The sequence below is a fragment of the Cataglyphis hispanica genome, chromosome 24 (genome assembly GCF_021464435.1).
Source record: "Cataglyphis hispanica isolate Lineage 1 chromosome 24, ULB_Chis1_1.0, whole genome shotgun sequence".
Taxonomy (NCBI): Eukaryota; Metazoa; Arthropoda; class Insecta; order Hymenoptera; family Formicidae; genus Cataglyphis; species Cataglyphis hispanica.
The window spans coordinates 1134093-1160138 of record NC_065977.1 but is presented as its reverse complement, the minus strand read 5'-3'; the positions used below and the strand labels follow the sequence as shown (position 1 = coordinate 1160138).

At 37.0% G+C, this 26046-nt stretch overlaps 2 protein-coding genes across 3 annotated transcripts in view; both read right to left on the bottom strand.

Annotated features, from left to right (window-relative positions):
* LOC126858268 (guanine nucleotide-binding protein G(o) subunit alpha) overlaps window positions 1–12379 on the bottom strand; it is a 29909-nt gene extending 17530 nt beyond the window's left edge. Inside the window, exons 1-2 of the mRNA XM_050608467.1 lie at window positions 11454–12379; window positions 6157–6815 (exon numbers count right to left, since the gene is read on the bottom strand). Of these exons, the coding sequence (XP_050464424.1) occupies window positions 6157–6274 (118 nt within the window). The 5' untranslated portion in view covers window positions 6275–6815; window positions 11454–12379. The remainder of the gene's footprint in view (window positions 1–6156; window positions 6816–11453) is intronic.
* An 869-nt stretch (window positions 12380–13248) lies between these two features.
* On the bottom strand, window positions 13249–25880 carry LOC126858254 (ran-binding protein 9). Of its 2 annotated transcripts, none has more exons than XM_050608435.1 (8): window positions 25498–25880; window positions 20455–20837; window positions 19864–20051; window positions 19506–19618; window positions 18852–19280; window positions 18276–18593; window positions 17966–18149; window positions 13249–17472 (listed from the first exon to the last, which is right to left on the bottom strand). In XM_050608435.1, exons 1-7 carry the CDS (start codon window positions 25703–25705, stop codon window positions 18016–18018), a joined length of 1773 nt encoding a protein of 590 aa, XP_050464392.1. In that variant the 5' UTR covers window positions 25706–25880; the 3' UTR covers window positions 13249–17472; window positions 17966–18015. The 2 variants fall into 2 exon arrangements, with proteins under 2 accessions (XP_050464392.1, XP_050464393.1); XM_050608436.1 differs by having other exon boundaries at window positions 20455–20810; window positions 25498–25855.
* Window positions 25881–26046: the final 166 nt, after the last annotated feature.

The following is a 26046-nucleotide window of genomic DNA, read 5'->3' as shown; positions in this document are numbered from 1 at the left end:
ATTACGTTGCAAGATGCGCAATGGACAAAGGAAAGATAAGCGTCCTTATATTCTGTTCAATTTCAGATTACTCTGTTTCAACAAAATTTGCGATTACAGAACTATTTGCAAATATATTTCATATCAATGATTAAAAAGCTGTGATGAATAATTTTTATCCATTATAAATTATCGTCAAAGAAAAATTCCTCAGAGCGTCATTAAAAATTCAGCAACATTTCTGATCGTATAATAGTAGATTGTTTTATTAAGATAGTATTAATCAAGTAGACATTAATTCATTCTCAGAAAAAAGGGCAAATGATTTTTGGCGCATCGCCTAAAATCGGATCGATGATCGGATTAGGGCAGCATGAGTCGCGAATAATCGCGAAATATGCCGTTTTATTTAACCGGATACATCGACGGAATTCGCTTTTCCTGCTTACCGCAAACCTCCGGCCTCACACTTTTAAAAGCACTTGCAGTGTAAGTAGGCATTTATAATAGCTACTCATGGCTAGAGTCGTTTAGTATCGACTGAATACACGTGAGATCTCGAGTGAGCCCTCTACAGACAGCGACTGGGAAGAAAGGAGTCATCATCTCGAGACAACGATGATGATCCTCTTCTCATCACCTTATCGAGGTAAAAGCATCGAACTAAACAGAACTAGACGAGTTAAAAAAATTGTCCAGAGTTTATCGGAACGGATTTCATTGATCGAAGTTCTGAAAACGGTTTACTCTCGATAGACCTCAAAGTCTAGTAAGTAAGTCCTGTTAAACTCCAACTGCGATAACTCTACTTAGATTCTATCGAACGTATTCTGTACTACACGAGCATGTGCTATATCGTACATGAAATATACTCAGAGTATGAAATCACATTTACTATAGTGTCGCGATTAAATTGAAAATCTCTCAGTCATTCTATACTTTATACTGTTCTATTAAAATCTTGAAAGTATTGACAAATGCGTTTGTCTTCAAATATCTCTTTCTTTCGTTGTAAAAATTATTAATATGTAATGCGTCAAAATTTAATATCTATCTATTTCTAAAGAATTAAAGTCTATCTACATTCGCTCACTTCATTCTCATTTATCCACGAGTTCACACTCAAAGCATCTTTATCCATCCTGCACGTGATAAAAGTGAAAAAAAAAAAAAAAATAAGATAATTTAGATAAATTTCAGTGTTCGAAAAGGAAAGAGAAAAAAAAATGCGCGCGCATTTTATTGATGCTACATGTAAGTCTAGTTGTCTAGCTAATTATGCACACATGAAAAAATTTAAAACAGACTGTCATTTTCGCTAAATTAAAGAAAATAAATAATATTAATAAAATCCAGGAAATATATTTTGATTACATGAATTACTTATTTTTATTACATGAATGTAATTTTTTGTTTTAGATATTTAAATCATTCTTTCTATTTCTCATTAATTTAATTTTATACTTGAAGGAGATGAGCACAAGCGAGTTAACTTGTGTTAACAACAAGATATTGATACGTAAATTAATTACAGAATTTTAACGCGACATGATTAATTATGAGAGAATTTAAGCAGAAATATATATTTATATATATATATATATATATATATATATATATATATATATTTGTTATTTTATTAAATAAATATGTAACAATTGTATTGTAGTTACCGTTTATTTTATATTAATTTATATATAGACGATCTATTTCTGTAGAAATTTCTACAAGCACACATAATCAAATATACTTTGTATTTAAGAATAGCATTGAAAATATTGCGAATGCGCGTATGAATGTAAAATGGAGTAAATGGCAAAGGGCACGGTATATTTGTTCATGAAACCGGCTGAAGTGCATGAAGAAAGGGAAGCAGTGTAATAAAATTTAATTCATTAGAGTTTGTAAATCATAACAAGAACGACATATCTTTCCGCGTAAATAAATATTTGATTGCATTACAATTATTATTATATCTTTCAATGAGTATTGCAGTATATAAAATTATGTAAGACGTGTTTCACAATTTATGATATTTTAAATATTTTATTCGCGAATATTTTTTTTCTCCAAATCTTAACTATTATTTAGATTATTTAAAGCAGAACTTAATTTTGAGATGTCTTTGTTTTACATCAGAAAATCGGAAATGTCTTTTATATCTTTTATATCACGAATTTTTTGGGCGATTTCTTTCTAGTTAATAATGTTTTGAAAAATATATATATTTGATATAGATAAGATTCAAAACTATTAAAATTATTATATACTTTATTAGAATTATTATACACCTTATATAGATACTGTTATTACCATTAATGTCGATACCAATATCGAAAATATCGAAAGTAGATTCGTATATCTGTAGATTTGAAAAATAATTATTGAATTTGTTATTTATTATCAACAAAATATATTAAAGTTACTCTATCCTTACAAGCAATTTTAACGCCTTTATCGTTACAATTACCGAAAAAAACAATTGAAATCGTAACATCGTTACAAAGAACTAGTTATTTCTTCTAATCTTGCATTTAGATAAAGATAGAGAGGCTCATTGAATGATAACAACAGTAAAAGTAAAAAAAAATAATTTTTTCCCACGAAAAACCCAAGTAAAAAGATCGGTTCCTCATTCTTTTTAACATTCTATATAAACGTTATAAAATCGCGACAAAGGCGTTTCAGTCGCTGACGTTTAACGCCATAGAGTCCAGTCCTGCATCGCCTTGAAATACGCAACATGCATTTGTATTTTGCAGCCGAAGCACCATTAATCGGATGAAAATACTCGCGGCCAATTTGCGCGCGTACATTCGCACGCACGCACGCACGCACGCACGTTTCACCGGCGAATGACGTTACTCGTTACACCAATAAACAGGACCCACATTTCCTTGGAAAATGTATGTTTCACGGTGCTCAATGCAGCGCGTTTCGAACTAAACCGGAATTGCTATTTTTTTAGAACGCATTGTGTATCCTCGAAAAAGACGAACGTAATGTTTCGTTAAAATTGAAAGCCTTCGGCAAACTACGCTTCTGTTTGCGCGTCAAGTATAATTAAATAATGAAATCATATTCTTTATTTAATCTCAAAACAATCTTACTCTTATCGTGTATTAAAATTGAATATAATAATGTGGTATTATAAATATAAATTATATGTTATAATCCGCAACGCGGATTGAAAAAAATCAGATTAAAATTAAGATCGATGATTCTTTTCGGACACCAGAGGATATCCCAGCACGAAACAGAAAACGATAAAAGACGAGAAAGTAAATTGAAAATGTGCGAAGCAATTAGTACGCAGACGGATAAGCGAAGACAATACACCGTGGTGCATTTTATATGCCGCCCCCGCATTGATTTTGCTTTTAATTATAGCGCGAGGTCGACGAAGAATTTCTCATTAAGACTTCGATGAAATCAGGAAAATATTCACACACACACAAATTAACGCACGACAATATCAATAGAGTATAATACAAATGTAACGATGATCGCAATTCAACAAAAAAATGCTATATAACATTCGTCTCGTTTTTCATTAATGATAAATATTATGAAAAAAATAACACCGCGATAAAATATAATAAATTTATCGATCCGTGAAGACATATCATTTGTAAACACACGATCCGGAACAAATATCAAGTTTTTAGGGAATTGTAACTATTTGTTTGTCTATATAAGATCATACATTATACAGAATCACATATAAAAACTCATCAGGCAATGAATCGTGAGAATTTATAGCTATATAATATAATTCCGAATATGTTATCTACTTGAAATATCTACTGTTGCAAATGAGTGAATTCTGGAAATTCTCGTGATATAATTTTTGTAATTATTCACGATACTTTTTGATGAGATGAAAAAAATTATTTACAAATAAAACAATGATTCTAATACGTATCTAAGCACGTATATTCAGATTATGTCTGGAACATTTCCTTGAAATGTTACAAATAAATGGAATCAATTGAGTGTTCTATTTCTGCACATACACACATGCACCCTGTATAATACAGCTGTGATCCGTAATGCGGAAAATGGCTTGATCGAAGATAAAACGCTTTGAAACCGCAATCCTATCTCACCAACATACCGCCCTCAACTTGAAAAGCGAGAAAAAAAAAAGAAACTGACGATGGACTTTTCCTGTCGACTAAAAATTTCATAACCCTCTCCCCCTTCCCGCCCGTAACTCGAGGGATACCGACATGTGGCAGCAATATGTGTCCCGATAAATATCGGGTCCCCTGACATTCTTCATCAAATCGTCGACAAATATCACGAAAGTTAGCGACCGGACGGAAATAGAAGAACTAAGTCTGATTTATTTTTTCAGCTCGGTCCTTTCCAGCAATCGTCGATCCAGCGATGAAATCGTTGATTTATAATCAAATTTTTGACTACTTTATATATGTATTACAATATATATATATATATTTCTATACGTATATGGCGTACGGAGTTTCGTCATTTCAAATTGAATTTCAAAATTAGTTTTTAAATCGTCGAAGTTCTACCCCCACCCCGCCCCTTTCCACCCGATAATGCCACATTCCCAATAGTAAATATTAAGAGGTGTTATCTCGGCGTCATTATTCCAAAGCGCTGACATCATCGTTATGAAATACTGACGTCAAATATTATCTGACGTCGACGCGGGCAATTATGCGCTTCGAAATACTCCGGGCGTGGATTGAAAGAACTGTCATCCGACTGACGATCGTCGGATGAGCGATCGGGCATTACCCTTCCGCAATAAGGAGGGACATGCTTGTTGCGCCGTTCTTCCGGTTTTACGTCGCGTTCAATTTCCTGCCCGCCTGTCAATTTAAAAAGCAGTCTCTCAATTCGCGAGAATGCGCACGGACGAATTCCAGCGAGTCTTCCTGAGCGAACCTTTTGTTTGGACACAAACTGGTATGAGACTCGACGTTTATTACTTCATCACGTGCGCGTTTAAAGAATCAATGTATACGTGTATATATCTAATTTAGTTTACGATATGTCGAATAAATTTTAAAAATTAACGTTTCCGATCATAGCTTCTTCAGAGAAACATTATCACTATTTTTGCTCCATCATTATATCGAAGATAATTAAAAATAAATTGCAAATTCGATCAGTTTTTTGCGTGCAACAAAGAACTTTAATATAATTGACCTGCAATCTAGAAAATTAGGTAGATCAATAAAGACTAGATGCACGTGGTGCGCAACTCCTCACCGATCATAGATCCGCCATAGCTCATGAAATATCTATCGCGCGAGAAAAGCAACGGTGTAGATACGACGTCGCGGCATCGTCGATATAATCGCGCCCGGTCGTCAAGTTGTATCAAACTATTTTACGGAAGATAATTTCCAGGGCAATATTTACACGCCTTGACATAAAAGTTATCTTTCCCCACGTTTCAGAGAACACTCTTAAGACTGTATAATTCTTTTTAACCAAGAACATTGCATTATTTTAGTGCCTTTTATTATTCTCTCATGTTTTTATTCAATACAGAAAAAAAATGATTCTATATAAAATTGGAAATCGGGATTATAAAATATTCTAACTTATAATAATAGTTGATTTTAGAGAATAACATGATCAAGAGAAAGAATAAATAATATTTTCATAAATTTGTCGCAAAAAATATTATAATTTGCTATGTTCCAAGTAAGAGATATTTTACTCATCAAAGAGATTTTTAATCATTATATTTCTTCTATAGATGATGTGTACCATATAATACTTTTATATTAAATATACAACGAACAATATAAATTTAATAACAATAATGTAACAATAATATATAAAAATTTAGTAAACAAAGAACACTTAATAAAATACTGAGAAATCTGAGATCTTTCAATTGCATTCTAATTCAACGCGAAATATGAATCAAAATTGCAATGGACAGAAGAATTCAAAATTCAGACATAATAATCAGATATCTGATTTTATATAATACCTATTTCCAACTTTATATTGAATCATGTCTTTTCTGTAAAAAAAGAAAAAAAAAAGAAAACGTTAAATAAACGTAGAAATAAGAATTTCAAATATTAGCCTTGTCATAAAGCTTGAACGAGCACATATCGGGTATACCTTCTCGACGTATATATTTCGGGAATGAAAATAAACAAAATAATAACACACACGTACCAAGCAGCAGAAGCTTAATGTCCTTGGCCGCTTGGATGCCATCCTCCTTGAGATTCTTCTCGATCTGCTTGCTGCGAGCCAAAGCGGCCCGCTCTTCCGCGGACATGGCACAGCCCATCTTGCTACACGTTGCCTTCACAAATGCCACCCTCACGCACTTCCTGTATCACTTGCTGCTGTTAAACAGCGCGACCGGATAGCGGCCCGGTCACCCCGAAGAAGATGAGACGATCTTCCCAAGCAAGTACTCCCCCTCCTCCTTCTACTTGTCGCCTTGTCGTTAATCCCGTCCTCTTCGTCGCACTTGGCACCCGCGGCCGTCGTCACCGCAGCAGCCGACACTACTACCGCCACCACAATCACCCTAAACACTTTCGCCACCGATACCACTAACACAACTATCTTCACCGGCACTGCCTCTTTCACCGGCACCGGCTCCTCCGCCACCGCCTCCTCCTCCTCCTCCGCCACCACCACCGCCGTCCTCCTCCTCGTCCTCGTCTTCGTCGTCTTCGTCTTCGTCGTCACCGAGGGCAACCTTACCAAGGCGGCAACCGGCACCGAGTAGTCCCCTAACTACCTGGGCGACCGCAGCCACCCGTACGCAACCCTAATCACCGCCACACTTGCGTCGATTTAACCGCGCGAATCAGCTGCGCCTGGAAGCAGAAAAGAATAACCAAATCGTGAATAAATTCTGTAATTCTGTACATGAGAGACAAAACGTTACAAAATTTTGTTCCGAGTGTTAAATCTTGCAAATATATCTCGGAGATATATTTCATTCAGGTGTCTACTCAAATCTCTTGTAAAAAATTCCCTGAAAATTTTCTGATCTTCCAGGTATTTTCGCTCAAAATTATAGACGAATAAAAATATTTTAAAGATTTTTTTTGATGCAATTTTCTAAAATAAATTTTTTTATTGTATGTATTGTCTAATGTTTTTCACTCATATAGAAGAAAAACATAGAGAAACAGAGAACAATAGAGCTTCTTAAGTGCTTTCTTCTTTTAGGTTTTAGATTTGTAAATGTATTGAAAAAAACTGAATAAGTTTCGTAACATAAAAATTCTTTACTTCCATTTAAAATCATTTCATTTTTTTTTATCACTACAAATTACAATAAAAGATACATACTGCATATTAAAATATTTTGTTAAAATATTAAATATGTATAAACAAACAGACATATATATTTATATTTTAAACACATCTTAGCTTGCCGACGTTTACAATATAAAAACAAAATTATCAGAGGATTTTTTAAAGAAATTTCCCGAATCCCAATAAAATTCCATGAGAATTCTCTGATTTTTCCAGAAAAAAAAAATCCTGAGAATATATATCAGATTTTCCATATTTTTCCAGGGAATACACACCCTACCATTATTCAGAATTATAAAAAAATTACGGTTGATTTCGTATTGTGTATTGCACGCGATTCGCATTTTGACATCGTTTTATTAAAAAAATACAATCCTGAGGAATCGACTCGTCGTCGTCACGCGAACGCGTTGGAATAATCGATTACGTGTAATCGAGTGGTCTCCGAATTCGATCACCGATATCGGCGTTGTTTAACCCCAATCCTCGCCTCATTGAACGCGTATGCCGAGTGCAAAGAAGAGGACGACACTCAGATTTTTGCTCTTTCAACGACGAGTATACAATCGAGACTTGGCAGATTGCCCGCGTTTGATACACCGAAAGCCTCTCTCAACCAATCGTTACTGATAACGTCATTCGTCGTGATTATTTCTCGACGCGAATCGGATTTATTAGACCCGATACATCTCGTATTAATCCCGCTTGCTGCACGATTTAAGATTCCTCGTCCCGGGATTCAAAATAGATGTAAAAAAAAAAGCGTAAAAGCATTACATTCTTGACGAAATGAAGAAATTTTGAAAAACTGGAAAGAATACGAAAAAGAATTACAAAGAAAAAAATTTCGCATGCAAAATTTTATGTATCGCGCAATTGATTAGCAGAATACTCGTCGTTTGATTAAACGCGATAGTGAAATAGCTTTACGGTTTAGTCAGCCTAGTTTACCGCGGCTCATAGAGAAATGCCGCTGAGTGGAAAGATGACATTGCGATGAAACAGAAATCAAATTGCGAATCTTGATGAGCTATTTAAGAAAACTCAATCCAAGTTTCTCTCTCTCTCTCTCTCTCGTTCCCCAGTTACCGAGAACAAACATAACTTTAATGAAATTTTATGAAAAGATAGTAATGATAAATTAGATTCTCAATTTACGAATAATTGCAATTAAAATCTGTAGGCAATTATTCGACAATTTAGTAAAAACAAATTATACTTTGAGATACCAAAACAATATTGTGAAATTCGAATATCTCATAAAATGCCGATCCTATAATAGCGATAAGCTGAAATCGCAAATTTACACGTGATAAATAAGTTTTCATATAATTAACAATAAGAAATTATAAAATAATTTATTATAGAATAAAATTTGATAGAATGAAATACCGAAAATATTCCTTGCTGCAATATGATCATTACCATAAATATAATAAATACACGTCGCAACAAAAATCGATATTAAAATATCTCAATTTTATCAATACCAAATTTAATAAGATCTATCTTTGTTTGTCCGATATTTGTCTTTGTTTGGTATATAAGCTTGTTTTGAAAGTATCAATTTCAAGTCTCTAATTTTCACAACAACGCTGCGCATCGACTTCTCGGCCGGAGTTCCGAGGCACCCGGTACATACATACATATCTTCTATCGTGAATCGAAACTCATCGGAACCGTTCCAGCACCTGAATTTTTAACTAGCGGAAATCTCGGCGGGGCAGGAACATGGTTTATTCGTTTGTCGGATTCCACGTATGTGTACATCTTCGCGAGCACATCACATGGAAACACACGAGCGTACGATCAATAAAATGCAACGACCTGATATAATGGAAGTGATACGCGTCGCGCTTCATAAAATACCACCTCGCCGACATATAGTAAGACTAAAATGCGTCGAACAGACGTAAAACACGCGAGCGGGAAAAAAAAAAAAGAATAAGCGCGAAAGTGAACCGATCGTAATCGATCTTCGATTTATCGAAGTCCTCCCCGGTTTCATCTCCGGCCTCTCCCGCGTTCTGTCGCTCGTGTAATTAACGTATATGTAACGGGAAAAGGCTTACGTTATGCGAGTCTCACAACATTTACCCGCGACAAGCTAGTAAAAATTAATTGTACCTAATATATTTTATTTCTATGATTTGAGATTGTCATTGTCAGTCGCTACCATGGGATATATTATATCGGTTTCATCTTGTGAGAGATTTTATTGTAAGCGTGGCTTTCAATTTGAGACTTGTGCTCATTGTTAGTGTAGTAAGATGGCAGGAGATAAAGAATTCAAACCTTCAAATATATATCGCGTTTATATTCTACGGATAGCGATGAAAACTTTCTGCCTTTTATATCACCACATCTGAATAATGATTTGGCATGCTCAATGAACAATGATTGACAGCTTTCGCATTATTTTAATGTATCCATTTTGAAAAGTCGCTCATGATTAAGTCTTTTAATGATTAATCGATATTACATTAAAATAAATTACATATTATTTATGATATACATATAAAAATAAATTGTTGATTATTCAATGTCATAAATATAATCAATTCGAAATCTTTTTCTTTGAAATATTAAATCATTAGAAAATGAAAGAGCATTTATACGCAACATGTATGTTATCATTCTTATAAATTATAAATTTTTATGGTTTCTTTTAATTAATTTTCTACAGTTTTCTGATAAATCGATTAGATAATATATATATATATACATATTTCTCGTATTCTGAATTATTTTATGATAATATGTATACAATAAATCTCTTCTCTCTGTTTTTATGATCACGCGATATATGCGCATATGTACACATTCCGAATAGATATCTGAAATTTAAAATCATTTAAAAAATACCAGATGCGCTTCGTCTCGTATTGTTAACATATACATTTTACGAGAATTGTTACGTTATCGAGAAATTGTATTTTTTATATATATATATATATATATACCGGGAGACTAAAATATTCCTCCATGACTTTTTGACAAAAACACGTTGACCTATATCGTAAATATATATATATATATATATATATATATATATATATATATATATATACATACATATATATTATTTATTGCAATTTAATCGTATATCATGAGCGACAAATCGCGCCGTTCGCTAATATATTCTGCGCATTACAAAGAACTCGACTGACAATGAATCGTAAAGCGAAATTGTTAAAATGTTTACCCTTACTTTTTATACTCCTGTTTTCACCGATATCTTTCGCAGACATGACCGCAGAAGATACGATAGCTGTATTGCGCACATGAGCTAACAACAATATATTCACTAGAGCCCCTTCTTTTCGAAGTCTTTATTTTCCCCAAAACCGTAATTATTCCGAAAAATTATAATTGCTCTCTTATTAATTTTGGAAACGCTACAATAATGAATCTTTCTTGAAAATTGAGACGAGAAATCGATCCTTCCTCTCCCTCTCTTCTCTTTCTAATGTACTTTTAAGATACAAAAGCCAAATAAGTAATTTTAATACTTATATCAAATTTTTATTGCTTTTTTAAGCCACATTAAATAGCGCATTTTCAACAATGAGAGAGAGAGAGAGAGAGAGAGAGAGAGAAATTTTGTATAACCTTTCATAAAAGTTTTGAAAAAAAGCATATAAATACAGGCGCTTAAAATAATTGGAAGGAAAAGCGGAAAAGTTACATCTATCTTTAATCACTATTTTTAGCATAATTTGACAAATGATAAGAAAAGACGAGAAAATAAATAACTAAATAATATACGCGATAGAATCATACGAAAACAATACGAACTCGATTAACTCATTAACTGCTATTCTGTTTTTCTTTATCGAACTTTCATCGTAAAACGAATACATTTCACAGTTTCTGAAGAGCACCCTTACATCTTTATTACCCCGGGAACAGGATCGTAGCAGTCAACGGGTAAATCGAGCGTCGGCGTAGAGCGGTCGCGCGTATTCCGAAAGAGAGAACCCCCGCCCTCACTGTCTCTCTGTCTTTCTCCTCCCTTCCAGTCTACTATCTCTCTCTCTCTCTCTCTCTCTCTCTCTCTCTATCTCTCCCTCTCTCTCTTGGAACAGTCCGCGGCCAGGGTAGCTCTCGAGGATGTTACTGCGGGCGCGCACACACAAACGAGTGCTCTCCCCCGGCAATTCATCGATAAAAATCGAACGTTTACGTACCTTCTTCGCGTATCCTGAATGACGTTGAGATTTTTCTCCCCGGTATCTCTTTGTCACTTTTTCTCTCTCTTTGATCGTATCCGTCGCCGATTCTCACGTTTTCTCTCTGTTCCTCGGCTCTTCCTGGAATAGTTCTTCGCCCAGTTCAGTCTATTTGATCGATATTCCGGGAAAACGCTTTCCGACAGAAGAACGCTCCATCCGTTCGATTCAACCGGGGGATCCGGGAGGAGGAGCAGTTAGGCGAGGCTCGATCCGCGCGCGAGAAATTCTCGTCCCGGTTAGGCGATGACAACGACGATGGACAACGAGTAGCACACACGACGCGAGAGAGAGAGAGAGAGAGAGAGAGAGAGAGAGAGAGCAAGCGAATGAACGAGGGAGCGTGCGTGCGTGCGTGCGTACGTCGTGCTTCCTCACTCGCTTGCTTGCGTGCGCGCGAACGACAGATTACGGTACGTTATCGCGTCTCTCGCTCTCCGGCGACCGCTCTCCCTCTGACGGTTCTACGTCTGTCGTTCCTCGTTCGTCCTCGAAACGAAGGGCGCCGATTCCGGCCGAGAGCGAATTCGACTCTGCGGATCGACGACACGACCGTCGACGTCACGAACGATCACCACGACCACCGATCGCGAGGACCGGGATGCGTTCGACGGATTGACGGAAGCTCTCGGCAACAGCTACCGGCTTCAACAGTCCCCGAATAATACGCGAGATTATAATCCGCGTAAAACTCGCGCGAGACGTCGACTTGTCCGTGCGAGAGATAAAAGGCGCGAGGGAGAGAAACGGAAGGCTCCAGGCGCCGTGCTCTCCGAGCCCGAGAGTAAACGGCCGAGGGCTCGCCCGCTCGTTATTCCGAATCTCGAGGGGAGGGAGATACGCGGACCCGGCAGCTTCGGAGTGCTTCGCGAAAGTCGCACTCTCCTAACGACAGCGAGCTGGACGCGTACTGGCGACGACGGGCGACGGGGAATCGGCCGACGATCGTAGCGACCTCTCGCCCCGCCCGACGACGCCGCCGTCGCCGCGCCGCCGCGGCCGCGCGTCGCGTCGCAACGCGCGATGTCGCCGCCGGCGCGCCGCCAGCAAGGAGGAGGAGGAGGACGTCGGTCGATCGATTCCGGGACTGGCCGGCCGACCCCGACCGCGGCGTTCATCCGAACGCTCGTCTCGTGTCTCGTCGCGGGAACCCGACCCCGATCCGCTCGCGCGCGCCGGTCAAGTCGGTCTCCAGTTTCGAAAAGGTCCATATGACATCGGATGACATCTGACGGCACGTGGCATCGAGGGGAGATCAACACCATCGTGTGACAATATGTCACGAATAACGCTATATTTATTATATTATATCATATAACACTATATAATATATATAGCGTTCTTATCATTATATTGCTATAATTTTGATGCATTTTTATAGGAAGCTGAGAGTTCTCTTCAATTAATAATAATTTTTTTGTTTATGAAAATTGTTAATGTCTCAATCGCATTAGAACTTTATAGGTAATAATATTGTAAGGATTATTAATTTATATTTCTTATGATATACATGTAATCATATTTTATTGATATAATAACTATCGACAAAATGTTTTTACAAAATTGCGCGCCTATATAAATATATAAAGAAATTGTTAGACTTACCTTGACATTATAACTTATTGTTGTAATGGGACACCACTTAAGACGATCGATCCTGACGAGATTTACACGCGACATTAGAAATCTATAATATTCTAAAATCATTTTGAAACCGAATGACGTACGCAATGATTTATGCAGCTTGCACATATAAGGGAATACAGCTTGCTTTATTACCGAGTAACGACTTTATAACGTAATCGCTGATAGCGTAAGTAGTATTGAATATAATTGCGGATTAAAAATGCTGGTTACACAATAAAATTGTACGACACATCCTTTTCAAATTCGTATTCCGCGTGCAACGCGCGCAGACATCATATACGATACTCTCGATCGGAATTCTTCTGGCTAGTAAATCGATTGCTTTATCTTAAATTACACATGGTTCGAAGCAGGGACCAAACGTCGTCAAACTTTCAAATCGAATCGGCTGCCAATAATATCCGCAATCTCTCTCGTGTCTCATTTAAACGAGAAAAAAAAAATGTGAATTTATGCCAATCGAGTAATCAAGCCAATGTTCGATTGTTAAAGATCACGAATCAGGCGATGATAACATTTGCTCTCGAGCTTGCCATCGAGATTACATCGACTTCGATCCCTGTTTAGAAAGCGCCGTGCCGTCAAATTGCTCGCGTGTGTACCTTGCTTATATTTACATATACATACATACTTGTGTATGTTTTATACACTCGAGAATTTCTTGAAATATCAGATAGAAGCGTTTTTGCCACAGTAATCGGAATCGAAAGCTCATAGCCGATACACCTCTTCGTGCTTCGAAGCTCGCCGCGATTGCACTCGCATCTTCGAAAGCTTCGTGAAAAAGAAATATATAATAGACGTTCGGTGCTGATAAGAATAAAAAGAAAAGGATGCACGACAGCATCACATCGCTGTTTGCAGAACGTCTTTACTTTTATTATTTATATATCTCGCATCTCTTCTTTTTTTTTCTCGTTATTACAAAGTATTGCTAAAAACTTGTTAACAGTATGAACTTTCGATTTGGTTTCTTTCTTCCTTTTTTTTTTATTCACAATACAGAGTGTTCCGCTCGAATCACTCTGTACACATGTTCCCTACACGGAAAACTTATATAGCGACGACAGAGTGTTAATGTTTCTACTAACATGTCACGATTTCGTTACACACACGACGCCACACAGCTCATTTAATATAACTACATCGTACACGTATAAAAATAACATTTCTATTGTTAAAATATGTTTCAACGTACTCAGAGCGTGTCAGAAACAACTAATTCGATGGCCGTCGCCACTGTGTTCGCTCCTCTTCTTAAAATTGGATTCAAGAGAGAAAGATATATACTTGACTCTCGCATACATAAACTACAATTATATTTAGTCATATATAAAAAAAAGCATAGTATATAGATATATATATATATTTTTTTTTACTGTATGTGCACATTTTACTATACCACACGCACGCGCGCACGTATGTAACAAAAAGGTATTGCAAGACGTATACATCGTGAATATTGATTTTTTTTTTTTTTATACGAAAATGCGAAATCAAAAGTACTACAATCATAAATTGTTACATATCTCTCTGTATCTATATAAATTAATTGAATAACATTTTTAACTCTTGTATCCGGACAAGCTAAATCTTCTTTCAATTCCTCGAAATTTAAAACTACTTTCTCTAAAATACATTCCTAGCTTCATAAAATTACATGTGATCTTTATGATAGTATAAAGACATAAATATATATTTGTATGTGTATAATATATTTTTGTAGGACTCTCTCTTACGGAAAAAATAGCGTCACCCGTTTTTATATCTTTAAAAAATAGACTTCCCGGATAAAAGTTAAACACCACAGTATAAAAATACGCGATTTGATTTGCCATGATATATATCTCTCCATCAATGTATGAGAACAAAATACCCTCGAGATTGACTAGAATATCGTTGACGTTACCAAAAATTATGCGCGTGCGTGCGTGTGCGAGCGCGTTGAAATGCGAGTAGTCCCTCAAAGTTAAAGATAAAAGCGAAAAAGAGTGTTTACTGCCTCTCTACTTAAACGGGTCACCTTCTGTATACGCTAGTTACATTTTTTTTTGTGCACAAATCGTTTGAGTGAGAAGATCACGAGGAGAAATCTTTTCCGAGTGAACATTTACTATGTTTCGACGATTGACGTGGTTGGTGCATACTCTACACATGTATATGCATCATCGTGCTGTCATTGCGAGAAAGGAGGAGAATACGTGTATCATTCCTTCTGCTTTTGTCATCGCGGACGAATGCGATGCGGGAATACAATGCGACGCGGTTTTTTCGGCGCGCAAGAATGATGAATTTTGGACAAAGAGAGAAACAAAATCAGGTGTATACGATTCGTATCAAACGTATGCGTAAATAAATGTATATACATGTTCGCGCGGGTGTTAATTGACGCAAATAAAGAAAAAACGAAGACGCAAATAAAGTTACATTAGATAGGCACAAATATATATGTATATATTACAATGTATCTTTATTACCTAAAATATATATGCATTTTGAAAGTATTGTGTCGAAAGACTCAGAAGGCAGGCTAGGGGCAAAACGACCATCGGGAGCCGATCACCGGAAGGACGTGAACGAAAATGTCTCCAGAGACAAGAACATCGACGATTTACTGAGCACATCTCAATAATTCGGCTAAATTGTGATCATACCGCGCGGGCCAATGTGATCCGATATACAAGAATGAGCAAGCTGTCAATTTGTTGCGCCGGTCACGTCAGCAAAACAAAAACTTGAACAAATCTCGAAGTAACAATGACGATTATTCCCAAAATCAATTTAGCCAAATAAGGTCGTATTAGCCAAATAAGGTTGAATTTACACAAAGATCCTGGCGGATAATCTCGATAACAACAACATGTGCGACGAAACAAAATTTTTGTCAAATCATGTTAGCCAAATCCATGCTGTATTCGCACATATTCGTATTATAGTTCTATCTATATAATACACAAAACAATAACACTAAAAATCATTTGATTCGAGTAATTCTATTTTAATTAATATGATTTTTTTCGTGTATATATAGTAAATTATTGTATTTAAACGCACGCCTAGCTGCATACGATTTTCTTATTTGCGATTTTTCTTCTCTCTCGTTTTTTTTTTTTTACCTTTTAATAATATATAATATAATAATATACTATGTCGCATATAAAAAACAATTACTTAGTATAGAGTACAAGATCGCTTCTTAGTTAAGTTTACAGGTTTTTTTGTTTTTCGCAACTATTTATATAAACGTAAGATGTCGTCCATCTCTAAAATGAACATGCTTCCGCCGCTCCCAGAATAATTAGAAAACCGAATTACAAAAAAAAAAAAAAAATCGTCGCGCCGATTCGTCAAAATGAAACAAGTAATATTTTATCATTAGGATGTACGAAAATTAAGTTAAAAAATTGTTAAATCAACGCGAATGCGTAAAATAAACACGTCTCAATTTTTCCGAACGAGACGCAATGTATGACAATACGCGTCCCACTTGTTATTCCTTTCCATCATCCGAATTTGTCTAAAGCATCTAATCAGGTTGAATATTCGATAGATTTTCCATTGTTGAATATACTTTAATACAGGCAACTCGGCAAAATTTAAATGCAAATAAATTTGAGATTACGCGATACCTTTATGCGCTGAAAAGTACACAAGCTCATTTTCATTTGATGGCGATAAGGACAACATTTCTTACAGAAACGTCATTTTGCGCTGACTTTGACTTTATATTCACTTTATCATGTAGTAACGTATTCTCGTGTCGTGAAATCGTCGTATTGCACAATACTTGCGTCTACTAAACTAACGACGCTCAAACTATCGCGGTTTAAAATATTCGGATGACAAAGTGCCCATTTTGTCACGCGTACGTTGGGGTAACGCGCTAACCGCGATTAAACGATCGAAAGATTCGCGAACCAAGATAAACCGTTGTCGGATAAAAAAAACAAAAGAAAGTACAAAGAGAAGAAAAATAAAGGAGGATACAGAAAATCATATAAATAATCACAACAATGTCAAAAACTTGATGTGGTCGGTCGCGATACGGCCAATCGCCGGGAACGGGGATTAGCATCATCGTGAACTGCCGTTTCTCGTTCTTCATCGGCATAGTAATCCCAAAGTGACCATGCATCCCCGATTTAAGCTACAAATTGGTGAGGTGTCATTTTTGTTGGCAGGTCTGAGCGTTCATCTTGCATGTTCATGTCTGTGGTGTGAGATCGAGCCAAGGCACCGATGAATCCGGCTGCTCTAGCTGAAGAGGCACGCGACATCGCGATGTTGCTGCGTTAACAGAACAATCTGCTCCACGTTCCGCCTCCGCATCCTACAAAATTCGCTTGCTAAATATCTTTTGCAATCTTGAGACAATTTACATGCACATCATAGCGAAAAAAAGAAGTAGAAAGAGAGACACCCGTCAAACGTAATGATTGGATCGCCGCGCTTGAAATCGAAACAATTTTCAAATTGGTACGTTCCTGAGCACTTCCTACCTTAATCTTTCTTTGTATGGAGTTTCCATACCTAGATAAAAAGGAAAATCCGCGTTATTTACCTAGAAGAGAGTTCACTCCTTAAACATTTTATTCCTAATAATTCTAAAAGATTATTCTTTAGATAGATCTTGTATTTTTTAATCAGTTTAAAGCTCATTATATTAAGAATAAAATTTGCGTTACTTTTTATCTTCTTTAAAGATGATCGGACTTTATTTGTATGTGTCTCACTTTACACAGAAATAAATTTCTAAAAGGATATTTTCTGATGAATTAACCATTTCACGATCTTATGCGTGAATAGAAATAAATGTTACTTACCATACTCGCGCTGGTAGAAGAGGCAGACGTGGTAGCAGAGGTAGGCACCGTCAATATTGGATAATATTATCTACTACCGCAAATCCGCAAGCCCCTAAATTGGCAGTCGACATCGTGCGGACAAGATCTCTTGTGTGGGATGCCGCGACTTCCAATGGTGGCCGACGGGGTAAGTTACTAGATTCTGTTAATCATAACAATCCAAATTGCTCTCTCTTCTTTTTCCTCATTTTTGCTCAAAATTTAATTGACATGAGAGATTAAGAAAAAGCTATTTCTTTTTCATGTCACTGCGAAAATTTACTCTTACCGAGAAGAGCAGAATTCAGCCTTTGGCAGACTGTTTCCCTTTCCTGTGGATTGAGTTGCCAGCCGACAGGTGAATTCCACGGATTAGAGTATGCCAATAGACTGAAAGCATCTTGCAACATTTTCTTATTGCTGTCGTTCTTTCCATACTGCTGTCTTAGATGCATTGATTGTGAGTACAATTGTCTGCCAAACTCCAACATTTTCTCGATTGCCTGTTTGTTACCGCCGCACAATTGCTTCTTGTTACTTTTACTTATCACACTATCGGTGATGTTGCTGGTCTGCTGCTGACTTTGATTGGCACTGTTGTCGATTTCTGTAAACAGGTATCTATCCTAAGAACAATACATTCTACATTTATCTAAAATAGCAAATTTACCACATAAAAATAATTAAACATTGATCACATATACATTTAATAATATTGTTTCAAATTTGATTTAATTAACTTTGTCGTTTTATTTCCGTCTATCACATAAATCCTAAGATATTAATATACAAGATTTTATCTAGAAGACAAACTATCCTCTAAACTATTCATATCTACTATTATCTTATTATATTGAGATCTCACCCATATCTACATCCTCCCCATTTTGACACTTGTACCCATTCGAGCCCAGATTACCATTCTGATACCCATTACTGTTCTTGATACCGTTCATAGTGTTGACACCACTCTCCTCCATGTCTACGTCATCTTCTATCTGACCGTTGACAAACTGCGGTCCGTTGGTGCCGTTCATCGCATTACTGATATTCATCTCTTCCACGGTACCAGTCGCAGACTTCACATATGCTTTGGTCGATTGTATTACACTGGTCTGATTTGGATTGCCATTCGAACAGACCTCCGAATCGCTGCCATTTACCATTTCCACAAATTGGCGGCACTTGAGTGCGAACAACAGGTTCGGATCTCGATCAAGCAAACCGGGATATAATCGATTGGTCACTTCTATCGCCTCTCCCACGCGACCGGATAATACCAGTTTTATAATCCCTACGGATCATTATTGAAATATGATGAAATAAAGGTGACGATACAGATTTAATAATAAAATTGCCACTCTTTGTGCCAAATTTTGAAATGTGAAAAATTTGAAAGAAAATTAAGATTTTAATAACTTTTTAAAATCTTTCTTTATATCTTTCTGTTTCTCTAGTTTCTCTAAGAAGAGCGGCAATTTTTTAAATAAACAATCATGAAGCGAGGCACAACACCTACTTTGTCGATTTTTAATAGAGCTGTAATCCTCTTCGAACACCTGACCTGTGCTACTGGCGAATGCTTCGGCGCTGTCGAGATACCCATGATGGACGAGATACGTACACACCATTCTGTCGAATTTGTACAGAGTACTTCGTTACTCTCGAAAGATATTGTGAAAATTGGTCCGTTGGCGATTTTTTCTCGCTAACTGCCTCGATTTATCCGCGCAAGCGTTTTTGGGGAGGAACTCTCGCAAATCAAGGAGGGTCTTAACAATAACAAACGAAGGAGGAGGAAAAATAACCACGAAGGGAGAAGAATAGTAGAAAATCACGCACCCGGTCCCCGTCTCGCTTTCTGGTTGGATATGTACCTGTGAAGGATTGTCTGCCACTGGCCCTGGCCGTGGTCTGGCGTAGGATAGTTTATGATCTGTAATCTCGTTCGTACACGCAGTTCGTTGATCATGTCCCCGATGTCGAAGACAAACGGCAGCTGTCCAAAGTTGGCATCCACCACTTCACCTGGAGTTTGTAGACCGACCGTTGGAAAGAGATTGGTCTGCGAAAGTAAATTGCATTTAAGTAAAACATTCAACATTTAGAATAAAGTTTGTCTATAATACTCAATTTGCAAATTTAATTATGATTTCTGAATAATAAATTTCATAATTTTATCAATAGATTAGAAAAAAAATAAAGCTTGTCATAAAAATTTAAAGTAAGAGATTAATTTTTCTTCAAATATGAAGAACACAAAGGAAATTGATTTATTATACATTACTTGATTTATTAGACATAAGAATAAGATGTGAAGAATATGCCAAAGAGAGATTACATTTGTCCAAACATATTTCAGATTTTCATTAATATCACTTCTCCTTATCATTTACGCAAGTAGCCTTTTTAAAATGTAATATGATCTGTTTCAGCGTTTATATTAATCGACGTAACGAAAAACTTACGGGAAGATCCGTGAAGGCAATGCCCAAGTGATGACCATTTTTCGTGTAGAAGGCGGTGTTGTCGATGAGATTAACGCCGCAGCCGATCACGTCACCGGTGGTGAAGGTCGGCCCGTAAGGTTGCCCGGTGCCGCTTGAGCAGAAACTGTGACCGTCGTCACCGTGATAACCGTATGAGTGCTTGTCCCAGCCTGGTAATCTATTTACATTGACGTCGCGCGCTGAGAGACCAATGCCCATGTAACCGTCACGTCCCTTGCTCACGATCTTCACCTCGAAGTAATACAAGCCGCAGGCGGGCGGTATTGCGTGCGTTGTGCGAACGCTGGCAGCGTCTTTGTGAGTTTTGCCGTAACCTGGGGAAAGAACGCGGCCCCGACTCACTTTATAGGAATCGGTGAATCCGACAACTAGGTAATCCGGATATGTGCAAAGATTACGAATTGCAAATAAAAACGTATACAATGGAAAGACAGAAACGCATTTTCATAAATGAAACGTATCTGTCACTCGAGATTCAAACCATGATCATCGTGCGGTTCTCTCGGAGATGCAAGGACGAATGCTATGCATTCAGATATATATATATATATATATATATATATCTTTTCTGCCTACACGTCCGATTGTTTTTCTACTGGACTATAGGATAAACACATGGGTATCAGAATATATGCAGAAACACGGAAATGATTTATCAAGAATAGTTACGTTATTAAAGATAGATTGTATAATTTAATTCTCATATTTTTTTTTTTGCATTAATCAATTCTCACTATCGTACATGTAAAAATATATAATCAGTTGAAACTATCCAAAAATAGAAATAATTTATTTAATTTATTTATTATATATTTAATAATTGAAATATATATTTCATATTTTATCAATTTCATGATATTATTTATAGAAATTCCAAGAGAATGTCAAATCTTCGACAAGAAAATTTCTTCATTTTATTTATTACTTCATTCGTTGTGAAGCAAGTTTGGCCAAGCAAGAGTAGTCCTCGTGTCTAGATAGAGCTAAGCGAGAACATATGGTCCCCTTCTCGAGATACGCCTTCGACATGATGCGAAATATTGATTTCGAGTAAGTCGCACAGTACTACACGGAAGAACGCGCGATCTAGAGACGTCCAGGTTATTATAAACAAGTGAAATGCGACCAAGTGCTTTCACGCCGTAACTTGAAACGCGAGCGATGTATTTTTGGTGCATTAACATCGCAACATGCGGTGGCGATGAAGAAAGCGCGCGCTTTAAGAAGCGACTTTCGCGCGCGCGTTAAGAAATTTTAATGTAAAATTAGATTTTTTCGGTGTCCACTTTATACAATAAAATATCGTAAAGTCGTGCACAAAAAAAACTCTCCCCCTACAAACACATATTTTTTGTAACAGAATTTGACGTTTGATCTGTCACAATATTGGACATTCACTTACCGTGATTTTCCGATGCGCGAATTTTAAATGTTTCGATACGTGCACTCTGAACGAAATGTTTGAGTGAAAATAAGATTCAATGCCATGGAAAAAAAAAATTAATATAAGCTAAAGAACAAATTGATCCGCGGAAATACATGATTTAGCAGAGCAGATGTAAGTAGGTCATTAGGTCAGCGCGCGGCACATCGATGCAATGTTATAAGCTTTATCTGCCGATCTGTGATCTATCGGGTTTGTATTATATTATGCGCATGTCCCGCCCTTGCCAATGTAATATACCGTACCTATCTCCATCGGGCATCAATTATACAGCTTTCTGATATACCGTTTTTATTAGATCATTATGAGATTTATATTCGTGTTTGTGCAAACATCGCTGCACAGGCTATATAGTAAAACCGTTGTAAATGATTGTGCCTTTGATGCAATATTAGCACGCGGCGATATCCGGTTTATTCCAAAATAGCTAGAAATAAAATCGGATACTTGAGTGTATATCGGGATTCTTTCCGTTAAAAAAAACTCTGATAAAATGAACAAATAATCAGCAGCTCATAAATTTCAGAGATTCGCAAGAAGATACGTAAAAGATATGAGGAAGATTAAGATATATGTGTTTTTACGAGAATCGAATGTGTGATGTTAGTGCGAGTGCAAGGAAAATACGAGAACAGTTAAGGGCTAACGGTAGGAGAGCACGTGGGCGACCTTTCATTTTCTTACACACTCCTCTTAATCCAAGGAATATCATGTGCATTCGAGCCGTGCTCCGTAAACATCAGATGCGTTCGCCAATCGCGATCCAAGACACGGCTCCTGGTTGATTTTTTTACACCGGATTCCGCCGCGTTTACTCGAAATCGTTATCGCGGACCTGCGCGTAAACGAGAGAGGCCCGGAGCTCTGGCGCGAGTCTTCGAGAGGCTCGCGATCAACGATTGCATGAGTCGCCAATTTAATCGGAAACGCAAAAAGAGCAATCGCGAATCTAAAATTATTCCAGCTTTTGCAAGGTGCTTCAGAAATAGCTTGGTTAATTAATATTTTTAGATTTTGTAATATCTTTTTGCAATTTCTTTTCTTATAAAAAGAAACGATCACAGATACCGATAATTTGTAAATTACGGAATTTGATAAATGAGAAGTAAAACGAAGAAGAGAAACAATTCATAATAAATAAACATTCGTAATAAAACACAAATGTCCTAAAGTTTATATACATAAATTATAAATATAATAAGTACATGTGAGAGAATTTAAAGTAAATAAAATATTTTATTTCTTTAATTAATTATAAGTAGAATTTAATAGGATTTTGAAGATTAAAACTACTGAAATATTACGTGCAGATTAGAACGATCCGAAACGAATGCTGCATAGGCTTAGAAGAGACAACGATCGAGGTTAAATTAAAGAGGATTTGCCAGCAACGAATATTATTGACGCGCAGCATAGCTAAAGTCGAGCGTGCATTAAATTTCATCATGTCTATCACGTATCTCGATATTTTATTTTATTTTTTTATGTTTTCCATTTTTATAATTGCGATTTTAATTATAGCAATTAATTATAATATTCTATAAATATTTATCATACGCGTCGAAAGGTAGAATATTCGTGTTCTAATAAATTGCACATGTGCTTTCAAGCATTACATATCGTTTATATAAAATACATATATACATACATATATATACATATTATATATATTTTTTTAGTTATATCATGTATAATGTATGTGTATACACAATAGACGCGGTCCTCTCTTATTCTTTACACGTTATAATGTTTAACAATTTACAAGGTTGTGTGAGTATTAGCTTTACATAACAAAAATCCACGATCGTTTTATACATTATGTATCATATTTCATTTCATTATTATTCTCATACGTATAGTAATAGGTCTCGAAAACGAGCTCTTTTCTTAAACAAAAAAATAATTATCTTTGGCATCACTGTTTCTTGCAATAACAATAATAAATAAATAAACAAACAACGCAATGATTTTTATTTGAGTCTTTCACCGTGCTTTCTCTCGACACAACCTTTGTGTCTCGTCATGGAGGAAAAACAATATTTTTCTTCGCTACGCAAGACACATCACGCTCGTCGAGCGTGAAGCAGATATATAACGCACATTTATGTTTAAAATACGTTCTTTCTCATTTCATGCATACATGTAGTAAAGGAATAGATAAAATGCTCGCGGTATCATCAATACCGCAGTGCCGAGTTGTCATTGTCAACATTATGCAACCCGGATCTTACAGAAGGTGCAGGATATACTCCGCACACATAATGAGTCCTGAGGAAAGAGAAAAAAAGGACCGCTATTTTCTTGTTCGCTAGATGATACAAGGAAATGTTATAACAAAAAAAAAAAAAAACCGGAAAGAATCTATATCGTTAAAGCGGAACTTTTATAAGATTTAAATGTACGAGGTGCTTCTCATTTAATAATAATATTAATAAATAACATTCTTTTATATATCAAATTTTTAAGATTCCTAGACAAATTTACAGATTAGATATTTTTGGCAACAATAATTAAAATGAAAAGTAACAACTTTCCATTTTCCATCATCAAATATTTCAACAATGAAATCTGTCCTCCCCCTCCTCTATCCACCACTCTTCCAATAGATTTTATTAAAACGGAATCTATTATTTTAACTGGAAAATGCTCTCTGTTTATTTATCTCTATCCTATTCAAATTTAAAATTCGATTAATCTTTAAAGTCGTTAGTCATTGCTCCGTCGATTTGTAAAAAATAATTTAGTTTCAAAACGCGTTAGTTTATTGAAACTAGTGAAAGTGGAACATTGTGTAAAACAGTGAACTAGCATGCATGAAATTCGAAACGCCGAAAATTTTACTTCAAACAAAAAACTCGAACACGAGAGTCGACTTGACGCGCGAGGTCGAGTCCACATATCAGTCCATGTTCGTACGACGCAGCTGTCATTGACATTGTGCGTGTTGTGTGTGTATATATATGTATATATATATATATATATATATATATATATATATATATATATATATACATATATATACATACGTGTCGCGTTATCTCTCTCTCTCTTTTCTGTGCTTCTCTTTCCCACCCTCTCTATCTCACTCTGTCTTTCATTCGACTCTCTTTCTCTCTCTAATTTTTTTTTCCCTATCAAATGCATCAGCGGGAATCGAGAAGCATCCCGAGAAATCGTAGGATTTGTAAAGATCAATCTCGGGAAACACGACGTTGAGCGTTATCGATATGCAGCTCGATGTCGCCGATGTCGACGATGACGCCCGCGTAAAGAGAGTAAGAGCCCACAACCGTACCGGGGAACTGGCTGACCGATCAGCTGATTCCTTTGTTTAGGTCGCTGACACACGCGAAAAGTGCCCTGCCATTTTCAATCGATACTCCGTCCCTGCCCCGGGAGCAGCCCCGCGGATACGAGGCCTGGGACAACGGGGCACCGTTGACAGGCCCCACGACCGATCGCGTGAAATCGCACAGAAGGCGTGCACGCATCGCGGGGGACACGCATCGCCTCGCGCGAACAGATCTCGCGCGCGCGTACACGGACTATCCACGTACCTTTGTAGTGAACGCGGAGATTATTTTGCGACAGGCCTATGTAGTTGTACTTGTCTCTCGTGCTCCAGGAACGCGGCAGCGGTGTTTCCTCTTCGTTCACCATAGGATAGAGCAGCTTTAGCCGATCCACGGGCTCGTTCTGCCCCGAATTCCTTCTCCCAGGTTCCATAACACTCCGTTCATCGCTGGTGGCGGCCATCATTGTCATCCGCTGCCCCACTCTCGCTCGCTCTATCCACGGCCTGCCTATGTGCGATCCTGGATCGCGAATGCCGTCGCGCACGTCGCACGCGCAACTCTCGTGTGACGACACGCGAGAACCCAAACGAAGATAAGATCGAGATGCGCGTGCCGTGCTGGACGCGCGATGCCTGTCCCTCCTTCACTCGTCAATTTTCTTTTTGTCCACTTCACACGATGCGCGCTATTCGATGACCAATTACGTCAAAAGCGCCATATTCTTGCTTCCTTTAGGCCGAATCTACAATAAGATATACAGAGATATATCAGTCGGGGATCGATCATGTAACTTTTTCCCTAGGGCGGAAA

Coding starts and splice junctions, on each gene's coding strand:
- LOC126858254 (XM_050608435.1), bottom strand. CDS start 25,705: ATGACAATGATGGCCGCCACCAGCGATGAACGGAGTGTTATGGAACCT. Junction 20,838..25,497: donor TCTCCGCGTTCACTACAAAG/GTACGTGGATAG, acceptor ATTCCTATAAAG/TGAGTCGGGGCCGCGTTCTT. Junction 19,619..19,863: donor TGGCAGACAATCCTTCACAG/GTACATATCCAA, acceptor CAAATTCGACAG/AATGGTGTGTACGTATCTCG.